Raw genomic sequence first — 23,672 nt, 5'->3', positions numbered from 1 at the left:
AATTTCAATAGTTAATAGATTTTTTCCTGTACTGGGCAAAATGGATTTTTAGTTTAAAAATATAGGGAAAGGAAAATTAATTATTAGAGCGTTTATTTGAATAAAAGATAGTTTAGAAAAAACAATTGCCTGGCCTGGCCCCGTGGCCGAGTGGTTAAATTCGTGGGCTCTGCTCTGGCAGCCTGGGGTTTAGGCGGTTCGGATCCTGGGTGTGGACCTAGCCCTGCTCATCAGGCCATGCTGAGGTGGCGTCCCACCTGCCACAACTAGAAGGACCCACAACTAAAATATACAACTATGTATTGGGGGGCTTTAGGGAGAAGAAGGAAAAATAAAATCTTTAAAAGAAAAAAAGAACAATTGCCTAAAATTGTGATGTTAGCAGAAGTCACCCTGGTACTTTTTGTCAGTTGCTTTGCTTGCCAAAGAATTTCTGTGAAACACTTGTAATACTCATCTATGATGCAAGTATCTTATTTTTTTAGTGACATTTTACCGAAAGCTCAGTTATAGGCTTCATCTCAAGTGATTATTTAGCTCCCAAGCAAAGTCAAATTCCTTCCAAGTAAGAAAGAATATACATTCCACAGCAACAGAATGCAGAGGCAGCAGGGGCGGGGTGGGGGGATATATCATACTCAAGGGAAATTCAAAGAATTTAAGATTTTGCAAGTTTTCTATTCAAATGAACTGTGATAAATTATCCTGGATATGGCGGAATGCCGTGGAAGGCCACATTCTCATTTATTCACATTTTAGAGTTAGAATCGGGAGGAAATGAGATGGGTATAAAGAACTTCGCCGTATAATGGTTTGGCTGGAAGGTGTTTGTTCTGCTTACTGAGAATGCAAACATTTTGCACAGAATACATAGCATTAGCACTTGAAGCTTAAACCAGTTCTTTCTATGGTATTTTTTTGGATGGAGGGAGGGACAGCCAAGGTGAGGATTGAATATATTTGAAAGGGGATTCAAAGTGATATTTATTGAGGACTTCACTTTAGGAAAGCAAAAAAAGCAAGGGCTTTCTTAAAGATTGTACAGAAAATGTGATTTATTGGAGAGATCCTTTGCCTGCATGCTCTGACATTAAGCCTCCAGACATAAGGCAGGTTACCCTGGTATAGAAAATGGAAAGGGGCAGCCAGATTTATTGTTATATATGAGCGTGACTAATTTTTATTTTTATTGCTTTCCCACTTCATATCAAGTTGGAATTTTTTACTTTTGACCAAAGGCTCTTTTTGGGTTTGCAAAAAATATAGCACAGGTACATGAAACGTAATATATTTATTATATATGTTTGTAATGGTATAAAGTAATTAAATAATTTAAAAGTTATGGTTAGGACATTTTAAATGAATTTAAAGTTGTGGTTTATCACAATTATTTAACTCATAAGTTAATTATACATCTGTGGGCATGTTCGTTTAGTGATTTTAGTGACCAAGAAGGGACTCACTCAGGCTCCTTATGAAAGTGTCCGACAAACTAGAGGGAAGATAGTTTTAATAAACAATTAAGAAGGAGAAATGTGAACTCATTGTAAATTTGCATAAGGGTGGGACCTGGGAGTATAGAACGCATCGCAGTCTTTCTCTAAGTTATATCAAACCACTTATGTTATGCATAAGAACCTTGCAACAGCATATACTTCATCCCCCCATCCTTTGTGCTGTTGTTGTATATTTTTCCTTTATATATCCTGTTACCCTCACAATAGTGTTATAATTTTTTACTTTAGGCAGATGATATATTTTATATTTACCCTCATAATTTGCCATTTTTAGTGCTTTTTATTCTTTTATGTAGATCCAGATTTTTATCTTGTATGATTTCTCTTCTGCCTAAGAAACTTCAGCATTTGTTTAATTTTTATTTACAATTTTTTTTTATTTTTTATTTTAATTTTTATTAAGATTAGCACTGAGCTAACCACTGCCAATCCTCCTCCTTTTGCTGAGGAAGGCTGACCCTGAGCTAACATCCGTGCCCATCTTCCTCTACTTTATGTGTGGGACGCCTGCCACAGCATGGCTTGCCAAGCGGTGCCATGTCCGCACCCGGGATCCGAACCGGGGAACCCTGGGCCATCGAAGCAGAACGTGCGCATTTAAGTGCTGTGCCCCTGGGCCCGCCCCTCAACATTTTTTACAGTCCAGGTTTGCTGGTGATGAGTTCTCTCAGCATTTGTTTACCAAAAAAGCGTTTATTTTGCTATTATTTTTTAAAGAGATTGTCACTGGGTAAAGAATTCTAGGTAGACACTTTTTCCTTCAAGGACTTTAGAGATGTCTCTATGCTGTGGTCGGCTTACATGTTTCTGAGGAGAGGTCTGCTGTCATTCTTACTTCTGTTCCTCTGTATTTTTTTTTTTTTGACCTATGGCTGCTTTTAATATTTTTCACTGAATTTCAATGATTAGATTAAAATCGTATTTGCCATGATTTTCTTAAGTTTATTCTACTTGGGGTCCTTGAAGTTCTGGATCAGTGGTTTATACTTTTCATCAAATGTGGGAAATTTTTGGCTATTTTTTCAGATAATTTTTTTATCTCCTCCTCCTCTTCTCCATATTGAGCTGCAGTTACATGTAAGTCAGACTGCTTGATATTCTTCTTCATGTTATGATGCTCTGTTAATGCTCAATTTTTTGTCTTTCTGATTCATTTTATCAGTTTTTTTATTGCTGTGTCTTCTGGTTTATTGATATATTTTTCTGCCATGTATAGTCTGTTGTTAATTCTATTAGGTTTTTTTCATTTCATATCATATGTTTCATTTCAAACAGTTCCAGTTAGGTATTTTTATGTTTTCTATTCTTTCCTCATCATTCTCATGTTTTTTTTTAATATTCTTGAGCACATAAAGCATACATAAAATAGGTTCATGTACTTGTTTATGAATTCTGTCACCTGTAATGTTTCTGGGTTCATTCCTATTGACTGTTTTTTTCATTATAGATCATATTTTCTCCTTCTTTGCATATTGGTGATGTTTTTTCTAAAATGCAGTTTATTTTTATAAAAGTTTTAGATTTACAAAAAAATTACAAAAATAGTTCAGAGTTCCCACATAATCCACAGTCAGTTTCCGCTATTGCAGTCATGCGCCACATAATGACATTTTTGTCAATGACAGATAGCATATATGATGGTGATCCCATAAGATTAGTACCATATAGCCCAGTAGGCTGTACCATCTAGTTTTGTGTAAGTACACTCTGATGTTTTACAATGATGAAATTGCCTAGCAATGCGTTTCTCAGAACGTCTCCCTGTCATTAAGAGATGCATGACTGTTAACATTTTACCTAAGTATGATACATTTGTTACAAATAATAAACCAATATTGATACACTATTATTAACTAACGTCTACACTTTATTCATATTTCCTTAGTTTTTACCTGATGCCCTTTTTCTCTTCCGTGATCCCATCCAGAATACCACTTTGTATTTAGTTGTCATGTCTCCCTAAGTTTCTTTTGGCTGTGATAGTTTTTCAGACTTTTCTTGTTTTTGATGACCTTGGCAATTTTGAGGAGTGCTGGTTAGGCATTTTGTAGATTGTCTCTCAATTGGGGTTTATCTCATTTTTTTCTAGTGATTAGGTTGAGTTTATGGGTTTGGGAGCAGAAGACCACAGAGTTTTAAAAATGCCCTTCTCATCATGCTGAATTAAGGATACATACTATCAATATGACTTAGCAGTATTGATGTTAATTTTAATCACATGGAGGTAGTGTTCGTCAGGGTCTCCATTGTAAAGTCACTTTTGCCTCCTTTCCCTGCTGAACTCCGTGTGCAGCCCGCACTGGAGGAGTGAGGGGTTATGCTCCCCCTCCTCGAGGGCAGATTATCGACATAAATTATGTGGAGTTCTTCTACATACATTTGTCTCTTCTATCACATTTGTTTTCTTATTCACTCATTTATATCAGTATGGACTCATGGATATAGATTTTATACTTGGGGTTATAGTCCAATACCAAATTAATTTTCTTGCTCAGAGGTTCCACCTTTAGCCACTGGGAGTTTTTCCTTTGGCACGCCCTCACCACTATGGGCATTTTTTTTGAGCATACTTTGTAGCGCTATAAGATGCTCCAGACTCATCTTGTATGTTTCTTGCCCATTTCTAGAATGGGCCCTTTCTCTAAGGAGTCCTGGTTTCTTTAATTGAAGAATGGTATTAGGAACCAAGACCTGGGCGCTAGATATGCTTGTTGATATTAGGGTGTCAATGCTTTTAGGCTCTCTCAAATGACAGACCAAGGAGATATGAGTGTATACACATCTACCTATAAATACGTGTGTGTGTAAGTTAAGCTGAGCATGAGTTCATACTGATGTCTCCACCTATTATTCGTTAACATATGGATCGTTCTAGCCTCCTGTGCCTGCTTGTCTGTAAACTCCCACTCTACTAGTGAGAAGTCTGGCTCTCTCACCTGCCATGTGTTTACTTAATTGTTCAGCTCCAGCATCCATGCACAGCAGTATCAGAATTGTTACCCTGTACGCCTGTGGGAAGTCATGATATCTGCTAGAGTCTAGTGTTTGTATACACTTTTTCATGCCTTTAGTTTTAGAGTCTTGACTCATTTCCACAGTTACTTAGGGCAGAAACCTTTGCCCTCACCCTTCAGTGAGGTGGTTTCATACATTGGTAATAGAGTTAGATCGTTTTGTCACATTCTATATTCCATCTTAGGATTCTGCAACCACCTAAATGATTTTTAAAAATTTGCATACACTGGGGGCTGGCCCCATGGCTGAGTGGTTGGGTTTGTGTGCTCTGCTTCTGTGGCCGGTTTCACTGGTTTGGATCCTGGGTGTGGACCTACACACTGCTCATCAAGCCATGCTGTGGCGGCATCCCACATACAGGGACTGGAATGACCTACAACTAGGATACACAACTATATACTGGGGCTTTGGGGAGAAAAAAACAAAAGCAGGTGTTAGCTCAGGGCCAATCTTCCTCAAGAAAAAGTATTAAAAAAAAGAGATTAGGAGGAAAGAAATACAACTTTGAAAAAAAGTTTTACATATGTTAAGCTTTACTCTTTGTGCTATAAAGTTCTGTGGTTTTGACAAATGCATAGTGTCATGTATCCAACTGTACAGTGTCATAAAGAATAGTTTACTGTTCTAAAAAGTCCTCTATGTTTTACCTGTTCATCCCTCCTTCTCTCCCCTGAAGTCCCTGGTGACTACTGATCTTCTTACTCCCTCCATAGTTTTGCCTTTTCTAGAATGTCATATAATTGGAGGCTTAACAGATGTATTCTTTTTGGACTGGTTTTTTTCACTTAGCATTATGCATTTAAGATTCTTTCATGTCTTTTAATGGCTTGACAGCTCATTTCTTTTCATTGCCAAATAACGTTCCATTGTAGGGATGTACCGAAGTTTCTTTATCTGTTCACTCACTGAAGGATCTATTACTTTCAGTTTTTCACAATTATGAATAAAACTGTTGTAAACATTCTCATGCAAGTTTTTGTGTGGACATAATTTTTAGATGAACTGGATGACTACCTAGGCACATGATTGCTGGATCATATAGTAAGACTATGTTTAACTTTGTAAAAAACCTGCCAAAGTGTCTGTACCATTTTACATTTCCACCAGCAGTGGAATGAGAGCTTCTGTTCCTCTGCATCTTTGCTAGCATTTGGTATTGTCAGGTTTTTGCATTTTATCCATTCTAATATGTGTATATTGGTATCACAATGTTTTAATTTGCAATTCCCTATTGACATATGATATTGACCATCCTTTTATATGCTCTGTTGCTATCTGCATATCATCTTTTGTGAGGCATCTATTCATATCTTTAGCCAATTTCTTTTCTTTTTTTTGAGGAAGATTATCCCTGAGCTAACATCCATCGCCAATCCTCCTCTTTTTGCTGAGGAAGGTTGGCCTTGAGCTAACATCTGTGCCCATCTTCCTCTATGTTCTACATGGGATGCCTGCCACAGCATGGCTTGATAAGTGGTGCATAGGTCCGTGCCTGGGATCCGAACTGGCGAACCCCAGGCCACTGAAGGAGAGTGCGTGAACGTGACTGCTATGTCACCACGCCAGCCCCCGTCAATTTCTTGTTTTCTTATGTTGAGTTTTAAGAATTCTTTTATACCTAGGATAAAAGCCCTTTATCCAGTATACGTTTTGTGAATATTTGCAAAATGCCTTCATTTTTTATTGGTAAATGTGTTTATTTCATTCTTGTTCCCAAAGGGAATTTTTATTCCATATACAATTCTAGGCTGACAATTACTTTTTCTCATCTCTCTAAAGACATCACTGTATTGTTTTCTGGCTCCCGTTGTTGTCATTGAGCATTCTGCTGTCATCCTGACATTCCTTTGTAAGGCGATGTGTGTTTTCTCTCTAGTTGCTTTTGGGATCTCAACGTTGCCTTTGATGTTCTGCTCTTTCATTTTTGTTTCTATGCATGTTTTTATTTTTATTTATCCTGTTTGGGATATTTTGCTTCCTGAAGTTGTGAATTTATATTTTTAATTAATTATAGCACATTTTCAGTGATTATTCTTTAAATGTTGCCTCTCCTCCATTCTCTTTATTCTTTCTTTCTGGAACTGATTAAATATATGTTAGATCTTCTCATTCTATTTTCTTAACTTCTATTTTATATGTATTCAATCTTTGCTTTATTCTGGGTAAACTGGGCAAATTTTTCAGATACATATATAATTATCTTTTCATCTCTGCTTAATTTGCCATTTAACCCACCTACTTAATTTTTTATTTTAACAACTATATTTTCATCTCTGGAATTTCCATTTGCTTTATTCTTCAGACATTTCTGGTTATTCCTAAAAGTTTTTTGTTGTGTATTCAACTTTTTAGATGAATCTTTGGTTTCTTTAAAACTTTTTACATAGCTCTTGGATATTCTTAATCTGATAATCCCAAACTCTTCAGTTCTTGGAAGAGGTTCTAAAATGTAGGTGGTGTTATTCAGGCATGGTGAGGCCAGCAGAGCAGGAGACGACTGCCATTGAAAAGACAGTTTGTTGCCCACTTAGTTCCCAAGAAGAAGGGGCACACCACACCGTGGGAGAGCCACACAGGGGAGCGCCAGGGCTGGTCAGGAAGCAGAGGGAGTAGGGGAACTCTGGACAAGACCCTTTCTTGTGGTTTCTGTAGGAAAGACAAGACAAAGCAGGGTAAGCAGTTGTAGGATTGGCTAGTTTGAATAATTTTGGCAGGCTCTGAGGCTAGTTGTTTGATACCTGACTCTGGGATGATTAGGGCGAGGGATACTGACCTGAGTGTAAGAGCCAGACAGAGGATGCAGGTTCTGGGTTGGCTGGTTTTCATATGAAAGGTGCACCGGGAGGCAAATCTACTGTCTCCAGGAATTGGTTGGCCCTGGGAGGGGCAGTCTCCTCATGGTCAGTGAGGCCCCAGATCTCAAAAAATCAAAATAAAAGGACATGCTTGATACAAGGGTCTCTGTCTCTGACTCTGCGTGTTTGCTTGCCTTCCTTTGTGTTTGGTGATCTTAAACTGTTTGGCTAGCTTGGGCAGTCTTTCCTTCGGAGAGCATTTGCTTCTGCCCTGGGGTAGTCGAGCCTATGGAAAGCATGAGCACTCTGGATTGTCGGAAACTTGCTCAGACCAGGAGTCTCTGGTCTAGCTGCTGCTTGGAGCTTTCCAAGTTCCATATCCCCACACATGGTTGCTGTGTTAATCTGGCCTCGTCGTAATTTTATGTGGCTGCTGCCTGCAGATCAGACCAGCTCTGGTTCTCCACAGCTCTGGCTCTCTGCATCTCTGGCCCTGGTTCTCTGCCTCTGTAGATTCCTTCATCCTTGTTTTCTGGGTGTTCCTTTGTTTTGCTGTGGGACATTGAGGCACAGGTTTCTGTTCCTTCTGGTTCCTGATTTATCTGAACCCTGATCATATTTTTATATTTTTTTATTGCGGGGGACAGGGTGAGGAGGTGGGCTGTCTCTGGATAATTCTTCTACCTTTTGTGAGACCAGCAATGCTTCAAAGGGTATGTCCCTTTCCAGGTCTAATTGTTGTGGAGTGGAGGGTCCTTCAGAGAGTCTGGTAGTTTCTGATGCCTGAATCTGATCTCTTTCCCTGAGCTGTCCTGCTCCCTTCCCTGCCCTAACCACCATCATATTTCCCACTGGATTACTGCACTTTCTTCCTGACTGGTCTCCTGCTTCCTGCCCTTACCCTACTTTGGTCTGTTTTCAATATGGTAGCCAGAGGGATCATGTTAAAACAAAATCAGATCATGTCACTCTACTACTCAGAACCCTCCAATTGCTTTCCATCTCATGCAGAACAAGTCAAAGATTTTAGAGTCACCAAAAGGTCGCAGATAATACTGTCTCCTGCCCCTCTTCCCGCCACTAACTTCTTCCCCCTCGTCTCCCACTATTCTTGCTTGTGGTCCTATATATACTGGCCTCCTTGCAGTTTGGGGAACATGCTGGGCTTGTTCCTGCCTCAAAGCTTTGGCCTGAGCTGTGCCTGCTGCATGGAGTGCAGATGTTAGTATGACTGTGCTCTCAGCTCCATCAGCTCTTTACTCAAAAGTCACATACTCAGTGGAGCCTTCCTCTTGCCACCCCAGTTTAAAAAAGCATTCCTATCACCAAAAAATTCCCTTAGGTCTTCGTGCTACCTTGCAGTCACAGCTGTAGGCAGCCACTGATCTGATTACTGTCACTATAGATGTTTGCCTTTTCTAGAACTTCATATAAATGGAGTTGTTCAGTATGAGCTCTTATGTCTGTCTTCTTTTCCTCAGCGTAATGTTTTTGAGCTTCCTCTGTGTTATTTTATGTATCAGTAGTTCTTTGCTTTTTACTGCTGAGTAATATTTCATTGTATGGATAGACCACAATTTATATCCGTTTACCTGCTGATAGGCATTTGGTATGTTTCAGATTTGGGGGATTATGAATAAAGCTACTCTGAACATTCATGTACAAGTCTTTGTGTGAACATATGTTTCATTCATTTTGGGTAAGTACCTAGAAGTAGAATTGCTGGTTCATTGTGCAGGTCCATCTTTAACTTTATTAGAAACTGCCAAACAGTTATCCAAAATGATCGTACAATTTTAGATTTCCACCAACAATGTATGAGAGTTCTGGCGGTTCTGCATCCTCACCAACATTTGGTATCCTCAGTCTTTTTTTATTTTAAGGATTCTAGGCATCTCATTGTCATTTTAATTTGCATTTCCCTGATGATTAGTAATAGCAAACATCTTTTCGTGTCTTTATCGGCCATCTGCAAATCTTCTTTTGTGAAATATCATTTCAAATTTCCTGCTCATTTTTAAATTGGGTTGTGTGTCTTCCTATTATTGAGTTCTAAGTGTTTTTTTAAATATATTCTGCACACAAGTTTTTGTTAGATGTATGTATCATTGTATTTTCTCCCACTCTATGTATTACCTTTTTATTTTTTTAATGGTTATTTTCAAAGAGCAGAAGATTTTTATTTTATTGAAACTCAGTCGATCAATTTTTTCCTTTTACCGTTAATGCTTTTCATGTCCTGTATAAGAAATCCTTGCGTAATCTAGGGTTGTAAAGATTTTCTCCTAACGTTCAATGTATTTTGCTTAATCATTTTGTTTAGTGTCCTTTTCCCCACCCATTAAAACATAAACTGTTCATTCATACATGTGTGTGAATGTGTCTCTAGACTTTACGCCTGGTTTGGGGAGTCAATAATATTATTATTTGCCTGGGTATGAGAAAACCAATCTCTTGCATACAGTTGGTACACTGATACATGCTCCTATTAAAGGGCAATTTGGCAATATGTACCAAAATTAAACACAGACACATCCAAAGATTCTAGGAATTTGCAAAAATACTTGTATCACTATGTAGATTAAATGCACAATAATTTTTATTGAAGTTTTGTCTGTAATAAATTATTGTATACAGAGTAGTTTATTTTTAAAAATTGAGTTAAAGTCACATGTATTAACATGCAAGAATATCTACCAGTAGCCTGTTAATTTAGAATGGCAAGCTACAAAACAGTACCTTGAATATGATGGCATTTTTATAAAATTTTATATATCCATGCTAAAGAAATCTTTGAGTTTTCATCAAGATATTGCTGGTGGTCATCTCTGGGGAGGTTATGAGATAACTTTTATTTCCTTTTTTAATATTTCTGTATTTTTTTTTTAAACAATGAATAGGTATTGCTTTTATGTTAGAAAAGAAAAAACAATGCCCTCACCATCTTGGGAAATTGTGCTTAGTCAGGAGAATTATTTTTAAGTTTCCAATATCTGCATAACTATCTTTCTTTTTTGAGACAGCACAGCATGCTTTTTAGAACTCATCCAACTGGATGGTATTTATTACTTTCTTCAGAATTGAGGTTATGCTCGAATGCTTTATGTGTGCCAATTTTCATTTGTAGGATTATTTTGTAATTTCAGTTTTGAAAGGGATATACCTTCACATACTGTAGTAAGATAGTGTGAATGAAAGCAAAAGCTTATGGTTTAAAGATAATTTCAAGTAGAAACCTCCTAAACATTTCTAGGAAATTTACCAAAAGGGTTGAAGCGGGTGTGTGGGAAGAGTGGGAAGAGACTGAGGAAGGAAGTTGGAAAGGCTTGTAGACGGAAGCATACCTGATGGGAAGATTGAAAAGATTTATTTGTGTTCAAGCTGAGATCAAAGCTGTACATTTGTACCTGGTGCAGAGAGGGGAAGTAAATCTATTTTCAAACTGCTGCTTGTACATTGGAGGAGAGACTTTTTGGAAGGACCACTATGACATCGTAGCTGCCTTTGAATTTTGTTCGCTGAACAGGTTTAATTACTATTTACAGTGAAGGGTCTGACAATGAATCTTGGTGGTTAAGACATGCTTGGAGCCAAGAAACAGATGAATATGAGTACAATCCCATAGTAGAAGCAGGGGATTTCTTATTCAGGATGTCATTCTGATAAATGCAAAGAACAATGACCATTATTTATAATTAATACCCAATTTATGATCCTGGTTCTTTCCATACTGGCCGCAAAAGTACAATTTATTTTTCTGTGTATACCTATTTAGAATGAGTGAGTTTGGAGAGATTTATGGTAAAAAAATTGTTTTTACCTGGCAAGTTCATCCAACCCTTCTGTTTATTCTTTTTATTGAAAACCATTGCAGAAAGCTGTCAGAGAAGCAGGGACGTGGTTATTTGGAAGAGCCACAGTATGTGGCAGCTGTTAAGTATTGAGATATAACAGAAAATTACAATGTTTTTATTAATAAATTACAACTCTTAAAGATCCCTATTTATCAAGTATGTCAATGACGAGGTTTGAATTTTTCTCTAGAGGTCTTAGCATTAGCTGGACTACTCTATTGCTGCTAAAATGAGCTGATTCATTTTGCGGTTTGGATTTGCACTGGGCAAGTTTGCACCACATGTTACTGGCAACTTAAGTGCAACAACGAGTCCTTTTTCTTGCTCTAATGTTCTTCATTGCCCTTTCTGGCCTGCATCCTTGAGGCATGAGCTCAACTCTCTTTCAGCACCTTGGTCTTTTTCCTTTGGAGCAATGATCACAATTGTGATAATTTTATTTTATTTTTTTGTCTCTTTGTTTAATGATTGTATCTGCTGCAAGACTGTAATCTCAAAGAGAGCCAGAACCATTTGTCTTGTCTTACCCTACACTCAATACTTAGCAGGGTGCCTGCCACATAGTAACATTCAAAAATATATATAGAGAGAGAACCAAAGAACAGAGAATGGTTAGAAAAAGAGATATTGGCAGGATAGGGAACAGAGAAGGAAGACGGCAGTTGAGAGAGGTCTACAACCATGAGCCCTGACGTAATCACACTTTATACTGCAAAATGTGCTAAAAAACTGTAAGATTTCTGTGTCAGTATGTATCACTCCCTTATATTTGTGTGAATAAGAGAGGTTCCTAACAATATAGTTGATTTATGTTAGGAGCTGGATTGAGTTCATTTTTATAGGACCCCTTGGAAGGCAGCTGACAAACCTGAGTCCAGAGACTTCACATTCTATGGGATGACACATGTAAACTAGAAGACGGGCAACATAATGATTTGAACTCATGTAACATAAGCACTGGAGACCTCTCTTTGCTTGTTTGAAGTTGCTATCTATTTTTCACACCTCCTCGTAAATAATATGCAGTCTAAGCATTGATAAGCATTGACAGCTGTAGAACAAAATATGGTAGGTTATATATCCTATTAAGACACTACTTATCTTTCATGGTTACATTAACTGCGATATATTTTGAGGAGTTATAAAACAGATTCTCCTGAATATTTGAATAATGTCAGATCAGCTCAAATCAAACATTTATTGAGTGGCGTTGGGAGTGAACGTGAACCTCAGTTCACTCTCCTCGAGGCCCGTGGTCTCCAGTTGAACTGAATGTGTCATTGGAGTGTAGAAAATATTAAAGGTACGTAACTCCCATGATTTCCGAATTTGAAACTGAACCACCTTTCTAGAGGATTTTAAGGTAATTTTGAAGTACAGGGTACCTGGATGCCCATTTACTTGGGAGATGAGTAAGACAAGAATAAGGATATAAATACATCCATGCGTGTAGTCCTTTGTTCTTTTATTAAATAGTTCAGGTATAAAATATATCAAATAATATAATAAGTACTCATGTGCTGCTACCCAGCTTAAGAAACATAATGTTGCCAATAAAATTATTTTTCTGCCATTCCCTTCTTCTTTCCTTCCTCCTCTTGATAAAGTTTCCCTCCCTCCTCTCTGTCAAAAGAATGTAAGTAGCAATTTGTCTTTTCCTATTGGATTGTGGAAAACTTTATCACTGTACAGGGATTCATTGTTCATTTGCTCCGTACCGTGCAGTACGTGGGGAGAGCACAGACGGCGGGGTAGAGACCTGGGCTTAAACCTCTGCCCCCCGCTTACCAGCTCTGTAGCCTTGAACGACCTCTTTGGGCCGCCGTCTCCTCCTGGCTGCTCCTCATCTGTAAGTTGAGAACATGCAAGCCCACAGTGAACTGTAATTATTATAATGAGGCAAAAGACATCACTTGGAAAAACACTTCTTACTTTGCCTCCTACCTGTGACCTGTATAGAATTCCAAGCAAGGTTTCCACGTAGCAAAAAGTATAGAATAGGGGGACACTTTCCAAAGTGCTACCACTACCTTATGTTTGTGAAGCCCCTTACACATTTCAAATCGCTGTTCAGTGTTTTATCCCGTTATTTTTTCTTTGCAGTAAATCTGAGAGGGAGGAAGGGCAGGCATCCTTATTTATCCCCACGTTCCTGATGAGAATAACCTGTGGTGGAGGCAGGACAAGAAGTACTGTGTCCTGATTCTTACTCGAGGAGGTTTTGTCTTTTGTTTTTTGTTTGTGTAGTTTTTCGTTTGGTTTTTCATGTCTGAACTGATTTTTGCCCTTGAAGAGCTTACTGGCAAAGTAGAGAGAAGCATCTTTGAACAGTTGGCAGTTTATATTGTTTTCTTTTAAAAAATAAGGATGCTTGGGGATAAAAACATGAGAGAATTTTCTAATTAAATTAAATTGTTGTCAGTAAATGGTGTGCTCTCTGCTCCCGGGCTCTGCTAGACTCATGCCTCTGATCCTTCAGACCCCGCCTAAGGGTCCCCACCCCGAGGTGAGCTGAGGCCTGCCGGTGGGCTCCTCTGTGCCTGCTTCCTCCTGTTTCCCAGGGGTCTGCCTCTGGTTTGGGTTCCTTTGGTGTCAGGGTTCCCTGAGGGTCTCTTAGTGCCCTCCCCGCTCTGTCTCGTTTGTGCTTGAGCCCTTGGGACGCATAGTAGGTGTCCCACAGATGTGCTGAATGGATATAAAGTAAACTTATTGCTTGGAAATACATGTGATGCATAATATCTGCTTGACACCAAAATGGTTAATAAATTGAGCCAGAGTATAATTCAAACGTCTTATGCTCTGAAGCATCCACCTTGACTGATTCTTGGTCTATTTCTCAGATTTGTTTCTGTCGTATACATGTAAGCTCAGGGAGGAGGAATCAGGCTGGTAGTTTATCTTAGCTGAATTTTGTTTTTGTTAAGAATAAGTGAAAATGCACAGTTACATTTTGGTTTTTTTCTTGTTCAATGCTATAGCAACAATAAAATTTACCAAAAAGTCAGCCATAATCCTACTGCTCTAATTGTCTTTCATTTTTTAAAATCCTTTTTCAGTTCTTCTGTCTATATGCTTCTGTATATTTTATATCATTGTAATCACAGTCTATGCAAATTTGTATTCTTCCCTTAGCACGTCAAATATACTTACGTTAGTAGATACTCTTCATGTGACTTCTAGGGCTAAATATTCTTGCATTTAAATGATGTACCATGGGGTATATAACACCCCATATTCTTGGACGTTTAGATTGATTTTGCAATGATGCTACAGTGATTCCCTGGGTATTTATGTTATCGTGTATGCACGTTTGTATGTATGTATGTATGTATGGCAGTAGACAACATGTAGAGAGGGTAAGGCGTGGCTCTGGAGTCCTGTCACCTGGGTTCAAATCCTTGGTTTGCTGCTTATCAGATGCCCTCCCTGGCAATTTATGGGACCTCTGTGTGTCTACAGTTGCTCTTATAAAATGGGGAAATTCTGATACTTCGTAAGATTATATGAAGATTATATATGTAAAGAGCTTAGAACACGGTCTAATACAAATTGAAGGCTCATTAAAATTTAGCTATTAAATAATCTAGGCTTGGGGAGGGATGGAGGTGGGTGGAAGCATAGATGAAAAGAGAGTGGCCATTAATTGTTGCCAAGTATAAGGAGATTTGGACTCACTATACTATTCTTTCTACTTTTTTATATGAATTTTTTTATAATGAGAAGTAAAAGCACACATAATACAAAAAAATTTTAGCTTTTAGATTTATCTTTTGGTTTTGGTTTATTTTCTTTGGAGATATTTCTAGGAGTGGGCTCACCAGGTGGGATAGTCTATGATCATTGTTGAATTTGGCCAAACTGCTTTAGGACAGGATTGCTTGCCCGGTGCCATCTACAGCCTGTGAGTAAGCCAGTTTATCACAGTCTGAAGCAGCACAGGGCATTACCATTGCATGTTTTTCATCCAAATTTATAAATAAAGGATTACCTCCCAGTTATTTTAATTTCCGCTTTTTTGATTAGTAGAAACTTTGAACCTTTTCTTATGTTTACTGGCGGTTGTCATTTAAAAATTTTAAATTATCTACTTCTGTCCTTGGTCCTTTCATCTATTAGGGTTTTATAGGATTCCATTTTATGGGAGCAATATAATGGTTTGGTGGAATTAAACTCATTTTAGCTGTCTTATTTCATTTTTAAGTGAAAGGAGAAACTGTCATCACTATGTGGCTTTTGTGATATTTGATTGAAAAGTTTCTTCAATGTGTATTCATGGCAAACATTTTTTGATACTTTATAAGATGTAGGAATGGTTATGATCTCCACGTCATATTGATGTGGAATATGATTTTTGATTTATGGTTGCTATAAATATATGGTCAAGCCATGGTGAACTGCTCAGGGGTGACAGCCCCCACTGTTCTTTATATAGTGTTCCCTCAGTGTGCTGTCATCTTCATCATGGACCATCTGCCACTAGAGGCCAGGCTGCAGATCTCCCTTGTCAGTGAAATTTGACCTCAGTAAATCTGCAGGTATTTTTGGAAAGACAGAGAAACTACAGTTCTGCTTTCTGGTAATCTATATTTGTAATGAATACACTCATATTTGCTTGCTCTCTTTGTCCTTTCCTGCTTTTTATGATACTAATCACAATTGCTAATCCATCACAGACTATGAGCACACGTTCTCTCTGTAGCTTTTGAAATATAGTCAACTGCTATCATTAGGATACTGAGTAATCTGATGTTTTTATTAACTCATCTTTTGAGTCTCCTCTTATGGGGCTGGCACATTTCTGTTGCATTATATTATTACAACCTATATTTGTAACTTAAACTTTATGGTATTCTGTGTTCAAACCTATAATTTGTAAAGATAAAGTGGGTTTCTGGCATGCTTGAGAGCGGTATTTTACGCCGTCTTTGTAACCATAGGGACTGAATGGTGACAGTGAGTGAACCCCTCTATATTTCATGTTCATGTTATTTATTACTTGACAAATGGCAACAGGGGCATAAAATTGTTTTATTTGTCAGATTTGCATAAGAACTTCCTCACAAAAAGAAGCTTTTATGGTACACAACACAAACGTAAATTCTCATATAATTGTCCTTTTGAGGCATGCCTTGTAGTTTTGTTGTTGTTTTTTTCCTTTTCATCTTTTGGAAAACTTGTAAGATAAGAAAAATTTGCTGCGATGGAAAGAGCTAACCAGTTGTTTAAAGGAACCACACAAAATTGAAAGTACGGGTTTTTTTTCCTTCTTTTTGTTAGTAATCTTTAGAGGAGTTAAAATTTCAAGCCTGAGTTGTGTCCTGAGATTATGTGATTGGCTAAATTTGGACCCTGGTTATCAGATTTAAAATGAACATGCAAGAGCATGCTTTTAAAAGACCTGATACTTATAAATCAGGAAAACAGAGAGTTCTCAGACTTTTGTAGAAAAAGTAACATCTAAACTAACCCACGTTTTTCACTCACTCATTTTGAAATTTACCTGTGTTGCATATAGAACTAGTTCTTTTTAGCTGCTGTGTAGGATTTCATTGTATGAAAGATACCGTAGTTTATTTAGATACTGTATATGTGTAATTTAATTACTTAATACAAAACACTTTGAGGTAAGAATTTTTGACTCAGTTTCAGAGCAAGTATTTAAACCCAGGTTTCTGTATATCCATCATGCCATTCCTTCAATAAATATTAGGACAATAAAGTTGGGAGAAATGAGCTTGCAGGCTGCCCCCTAGCGTATATCTGGGATCTGAATGTCAAGGAAGCTGGTGGTTGTCTGTCCTCCCAGCAGGAGGCGGGCCAGACCAGGGCACCTGTCTTGCTCAGGGGGTCCACCGCAGGAGGCGCGGGGGTCTGGGGGGAGCAGTGGCTCAGCTATTTGAGACGTTGGCCCAAGGGAGCACAAGATCCTTTCTTTCTGAATAATCAACGTGGTAAATCCATGATATATTTGAGGCCTGAAAGGCCCTGAGGGGCAGGGAGGGGTTTCAAAAGAAATGTAAGACATGGACCCAGCCCTCGAGGAACTTAAAAGCTAGCGGGGGAGAGGAAACTAACATGAGACAGAACAACAGTTTGCTGACAACTTGGTGTATACTGTGCTGTGCCCCTCGTCATCTTTTACAGAAATGGAATATTCTATATTTTTCTCTGCATCTTGATTTGTCATTCAACAATACCTTCTGGAAATCCTTTCAAGGCATCTAGTCTAGAACTAATTCATTTTTTAAAGGCTGTGTAATATTCCATGCTGTGGCCATATCATCACTTATTTGACCACTCCCTAATTAACAGTCATCTCTCTTTTTTTTCTTTTTTGCTGTAAACCGCTAAAAACTGTAGCAGTTAGTGTCCTCGTGTATGTGTCCCTGTGTGCAAGTGCTCTCATTTCTGCAAGAGAGATTACCAGGAGTGAGATGGCTGGATTAAAGGGTATATGTATTTTTAAGTTTTTTTTTTTTATTGGTGAGGAAGATTGGCCCTTTGAGGAAGATTGTTGCTGAGCTAACATCTGTGCCAATCTGACTCTGTTTTGTATGTGGGACACTGCCACACCATGGCTTGATGAGCAGTGGGTAGGTCTGCACCTGTGATCCGAACCTGCAAATCCTGGGCCGCTGAGGTGGAGCGCGTGAGCTTAACCATTACATGACTGGGCTGGCCCTTCGTGTTTTTAATTTTAACAGATGCTGCCATATCGCTTTCTAAAAAGGCTGTAATTTGTATTCCCCTACCACCAGTGTATAGTGTCCTCTCCCAACATGGTTGCTTCCAACAGTTACGATATCTCTTTTAAGTATCTAACTGGATATCAAGTTATACCCCATTGTTACCAATTTCTGTGGCCACTAGGGAATACGAACATCTTTTCAGACATTATGTTGGCCATTTGTTTTCGCCGTTTTGTGCACTGCTCATCTTTTGCCTGGTTTGTTATTAGCCTTTGGGTGTTTTTGCTGGTTAGCTTGTAAGAACTATTTGTATAGAATAGATATCAACCCTTTGTCATCCGTGTTGCAAATATTTGGACCAGCTACATTGTTTGTCTATTGGTTTTCTTTACCAGACAGTTCACTGAAGGATTATAGCAACAAACTGAGTTTCATCAACTCACAGAACAACCTACTTAGTTTGATATGTTAGCCGACCTTTTGGAAGGGTCGGTGGGTGAAGTATGTATTGACAGGTCCAGTACAATCTGCTTGTGGAATGTGGTAGCTCACCACACAGCTGGATTTTCTCTCTTAACTTTTTCAGATGTTCTTTCCGCTCAGGGAGGGAAACTTACACGTGTGCCTCTCCGTGTAGGAGAGCAGAGTTTGATCCCCTAGCTGCTGTGGTGCACTCCATTGGTCTCTCCTCCTTGTGGAAGTGTTGTCCTGAAATCCTGTACCGTTCTTTTTTAGCAATCACACCATCCTCAAGACCTCATCCACCTGTTGTGGGCAAAGTGACTCATCATAGCATTGAACTGTACTGGGATCTGGAGAAGAAAGCGAAACGCCAGGGTCCTCAGGAGCAGTGGTGCAGGTTCGCAATCGAAGAGGAAGACCCCAAAATGCACACTTATGGGATCATTTATACGTAGGTGCAATGTTGAATTCCTTAACGCTTTGATTTTGATTTCCTTTAGCTGGAATGATTTCTATTGTCTCTAATAAGACCGGTTTTGAAATTAAAGAAAAAAATGAGTCAGAATCATTGGCAGTCATGCTCTTTATGAATTATAATTTTTGAAAAATAAGCATTAGCAGGAACTTTCAAATTAATCCTCCCATAGCTTTGAGAGCTTCTTAGACTTCCGAAATGGTCTAATGGTATATTTTTAAAATCCAAAATGTAGAGATAGACTCTCAAGAGAGTTTGAGGAAGTTAGATGAGGTTCCTAGCCAGCTGTCCACAGAGGTGGGTTGGCCCCGCTTGTCTAGCCTGGACCACTTCTTGGCCCCGTGTCACACCACTGTTCCCTTGTCCGCTCTCTTTCCAACTGCTTGCCCCTCTCGCAGCCTCCACGCTGGTTCCCACAGTGGGGCCTTCCTTGTTGCCTCTCCCTTGAATGTGTTTCCTTCTGTTTTTACATGGCTGGTTCCCTGATACGATGCACATATCAGCAAACATCCCCTCCTCAAAGGGCCACTTGAGTAGCCTCCTTCCCCCTGGCAGCCTCTCTCTCATGACCTTGCTCCAGAGGCCTCCTAACATTTAGCTCTGCTGGAGTATTGTTGACTTGTTCATTTTCTGTCTCCCCTCCAGTAGATAAATTCATCGAGAGGCAGATAAGATTCCTGCTTGCTTAACCTTCTACCCCCAGCTCCTAGACACTGTCAGCACATAGTAGGCCCTCAAAATATTTGTTGAATGAATAGATGAATGAATGCAACAGGAGTAATCGAGTCATTTTTTCCTTAGTCTTCATTTCAACTCTGACTTGTTTCTTCCCTTTGACAGCTTTACTACTTGCAAAATGACTCTATTTCTGTGTTTCAGGAATACAAAAATGAGATACAAATATGGTTTTTAACTAAACTTTTAATTTTGAGATAATCGTAGATTCATATCTAGTTGGAAGAAATCATAGAGATTCTGCATAGCTTTTACCCATTTCCCCCCACTGGTAACATGGAAAACTGTACTGCAGTTACAGCCAGGATATTGGCATTGATGTGGTCAAGATACAGAATGGTTGTAGCACTTTTCTGGGCTTTTCTCAAGGTGGCATTGTAATAAGCATGCTGATGTGAGGGTATAGTATATATGAAAGCTTCAGCTCTTACCTGAATGATGATATGCCTGAGACTTGAGGAACAATTCTCTCTACCTAAAAAAATATGCATTTATCTGAAATGTAGTGACCATCTGAGAATAACTCTTGGCCTGACTACTGAAAAATGTTATTTTCATCATGTCACGTCATGTGTTATTCTGTGTTGGGTAATTCCCGTCTAAAAGCACGAATTAGGATATTATAGGTATTTCTCTGGAGAAAGAAAAAAACATCATTTCTTTGCCCCCATTCCCCTTGTACCACAAGCTGCATGTTAGGTGGGGCTGCCCGGGGTATTCCTTTCCTTCCTCTTTGCTTTTCCCCTTTGCTGGGTGGCCATGTAGGCAGCCTCACCTAGAGAGACTGCAGCCATGTGCTCTGGCCTCCAGCCCGATGTGTCTGTCTGTGTCGTGTGCGTTCTCCTCTGAGCCCTGAGTGCTGTCCGCACTTGGGGCCTGGCCTGGTGGACCCACAGCCAGGCCCTCACACCTCCAGCTCTAAGTCTGGCTGTGAAATGATCGTGTTCCCTCAGAGAATGAGCACAAATCTTGACACTAGGTGGCAGAATTAGACTGTGTTAATCTTGACCTCATTTCCTCCGTTGTATCACTTTGTCCAGGTACCGTGAAAACTAGCAAATGCCTTTCTTTAAGAAGGCGATGATCTGGAATATCCTACCTGGGCTTGTGGATTTAAGAGCTTCTCGCTGACCTGTCAGTTTCTTGAGTGTTAGCCAGCAGCCAGTCTTGAGTCAGTGGTGCCATATTTGACTTGGGCTCTCCTTCTCATGGCCAGTTACCTAGTTTTGTGTGTTGTTGTCCCTCTGCAAACACCTTCTAGGCCTTCCTTCGTTAGCCTGTGGCATTTCCCCTACTAGGATGCAAGCTCCATTTTCTGCCTAGCTCATTGCTGTAGCCCCAGGTCCTACAGCTGTTCAGCATATTTGCTGATTGAGTGAATTGACCTTATCCTTCTTTGCTTGCCTTCTGTCTCTCATTCTATCTTGCTAGGTTAATTTTTCTTTAAATCTTCCTTTTGTCAAATTGTCGTCAGTGGGTCTCCGTTGTTTGAAGGATGAAGGTCAGACTCCTTAGAACATTTGATGCCCTTCACAGTTTGCCCACAACCTGCCTTTCCTGCTGCCTCTTATTTCTGAGCATGAATCCTCCAATGAGATCTGCTTGCTGTCCTTTGACTATGCCTCAACTTTTCCTGCGTGTGTGTGCAGCTGTTGTCCCTGTGCAGACGAATGGCCCTCTACCTTCATCCTTTCTTCTGCTCAAGTCAGATTCTGCCTCGACTGAGAAGCTCCCTTACCATCCCCTTATCTACCTCCTCTAAATCCCTCTGATGATTGCTGCCCATATCAGGCATTTCATTTATTCAATCAGCATGTATTAATGGGTGCCTACTGTGTGCCAGACATTGTTCTGGATGCTGGGGATATGACACTGGACAGACAGACCAAACTCCTATATGTAAGTGAAAACATAGGGTATGTCAAATGGTGATAAGTTCCAAGGAGAAAAAGCCTAGGAGTAGTCAGGGCCTGGGGTGGAAGTGAGGAGGGCTTCACTGAGGAGGTAACGTCTGAGCAAAGAACCAGGTGAGGGACGTCCACAGCCTTGTGAGTATCTGGAGGAACATTCTAGGTGGAAGAAATAGTAAGCAAAAAAGCCTTGAGGTGGGAGTGTGCCTGGTGTGTTCCAGGAACACTGAGGAGGGGAGCGAATGGGAAGAGTAATAAGGGGTGAGGTCAGCGGGGCCGTGGGAGGTAACCTCCAGGGTCTGGTGGGCTAAGAGGAGAACTGTGGCTTACTCTGAGAGAGGCGGGACAGCCGTTGAAGGCTGTTAAGCTGAGGGGTGGCTTGATTTGGCTTATGCTTTAGGAGGATCACTGTGGCTGTTGAGTTAAGAACAGGCCATAGGAGGGCAAGGCAGCAAGCAGCAGGGAGGACTAATTAGGAGGTTTTTGCAATAATGTGGGTGAGTGATGACTGAACAGAGTGCAGGACTCTGTTCAGTGGTTGAATTCAGGATATATTTTAAAGATAAATTTGAAAAATTTGCCGCTGGACCAGACATGGGATGTGAGAGAAAGGGGATAGTCAAGGGAGATCTACTGCCTGCCTACCTACCTACCTACCTACCTATCTGCCTATCTACGTACATATCTATCTATCTGTCTATCTGTCTATCTGTCTATCTGTCTATCCGTCTATCCGTCTATCCATCTTTCCATCTTTCCCTGTATATCTAATTCTAGGAGAGGCTAAATTATGCTGCATTAAGCATCAGCTTCAGCATCTCAGTGGCTTACGACTGCAGTAGTTCATTTTCCACTCAAAATACCCATTGTGTGTCGGCCATGGCTGCCTGCCACGTTGTCTTCACTCCACAGCCAGGCTGATAGAGCAGCCTCTGCCTGAACATTGTCAGTCATTATAGCAGCACAGGGAGACAGCACGGCACACTGTTTCTTGACACTTCTACTCAGAATGACACACTTCACTTCTGCTTATGCTTTGTTGCTCAAAGCAAGTCATACGGCTGTGTCTGAGTTCAACAGTGATGTAGAATTCTTGGGAGGGCACCACATATGTGTGAGCAATAATTCAGTCTTCCAAGCTGGCACCAAGGTTTTTGGCCTCAGCAACTCAAAGAGATGGGGAAGACTGCAGGTGGAGCAGAAGCTCGGTTTGGGACTATCAGACATCCAATAGGATTTGGGACTATCAGACATCAGGGAGGCACTTGGGGAAGACAGGGCCAGAAAAGAGATCTGGGCAGGAGGAAGGAATTTCAGAGTCATCAGTGTGAGGCTAGATTGGAGGGCTGGGGACAGGAGCATAGAGAGAAAAGGGAAGTCTGGTAATTGAGTCCTTGGGCATTCTGATATTTAGTTTATGCTTTGTGTTTGTTCAGCACTTGCATCAAATTTTTGCTTGTTGGCTGATAACAAAAGTAAGGGTATGCCTTACACTTCTGTTTATTTTGCTCTGTTGTGGAAATATTTCTAAGATGGCTCCATTCTTTAAGGTATCGTGCCTGGTCCGTGTGGAGCGGTGCTTCTCTGCAGCTTTGCTGAACTGCTTCTGTTGGTCATCCCGTGTCTGTGCTGCAGTCATCATGTCATCCCCGAGTCTGTGCTGTAATTGCTGTGGAGTACCCCAACGGGCAGTGTGTCTCACGGCCCCTGCTGTGTCTTTTGTTCTCTCCTTGGGGCCATCTCTGCTGATGTATGAGAGTCTCTAGCCTCCCATAACTGTGCTCAGTAACATCTGTTTCCTAGCACAGCTCTGTAATTTCTCTTTCCGGGGGTTAGGAAGGTGCTAATCGCTTCAGGGTGATCTTATGATACTTAGCAATACCGGATTCTGTTGGGGGCACTTTTGGTTTTATTTTGGTCTAAAAGTATGTTAAGTCTTCAACTCCTGGCATTGAATTCCACTGAGGCTTGGACATTATATTCTCATTGAGCTCCTAAAGGTCTTTTCAAATGCCACAAATTGCTGAGGGTTCAGCTTTTATGATTCAAGTTATCTATAGCTATGGACCTATGCTCACATAACAGCAAAATCCACCCACTCAAAAGACTACTTGTGCCAAGCTGATATATTTTAGTTTTTAAAGTTCTTATTTTTTTAGCCCATGCAGTTTTCCTGAATATTTGCTTTGGTTTTAGAGTTTTGACTTTTATGGTAAATGC

The 23,672-nt window shown here is 39.9% G+C and overlaps 1 protein-coding gene across 15 annotated transcripts in view; it reads left to right on the top strand.

Moving 5' to 3' along the window:
• The window catches only part of FANK1 (fibronectin type III and ankyrin repeat domains 1), a 112,746-nt gene that overhangs the window by 45,595 nt on the left and 43,479 nt on the right, over positions 1–23,672 (top strand). For all 15 annotated transcript variants that reach the window (XR_011525135.1, XR_011525085.1, XR_011525104.1 and 12 more), the window contains exon 2: positions 18,606–18,783. Coding sequence is in view for 10 of the 15 variants with exons in the window: in XM_008525977.2 (XP_008524199.1) it covers positions 18,606–18,783 (178 nt within the window). In the remaining 5 variants the exon portion in view is untranslated. The remainder of the gene's footprint in view (positions 1–18,605; positions 18,784–23,672) is intronic.

Source organism: Equus przewalskii, chromosome 1 (genome assembly GCF_037783145.1).
Source record: "Equus przewalskii isolate Varuska chromosome 1, EquPr2, whole genome shotgun sequence".
NCBI lineage: Eukaryota > Metazoa > Chordata > Mammalia > Perissodactyla > Equidae > Equus > Equus przewalskii.
Note: the sequence above shows the minus strand (reverse complement) of the source record. Positions and strands in the feature narration are given on the sequence as shown.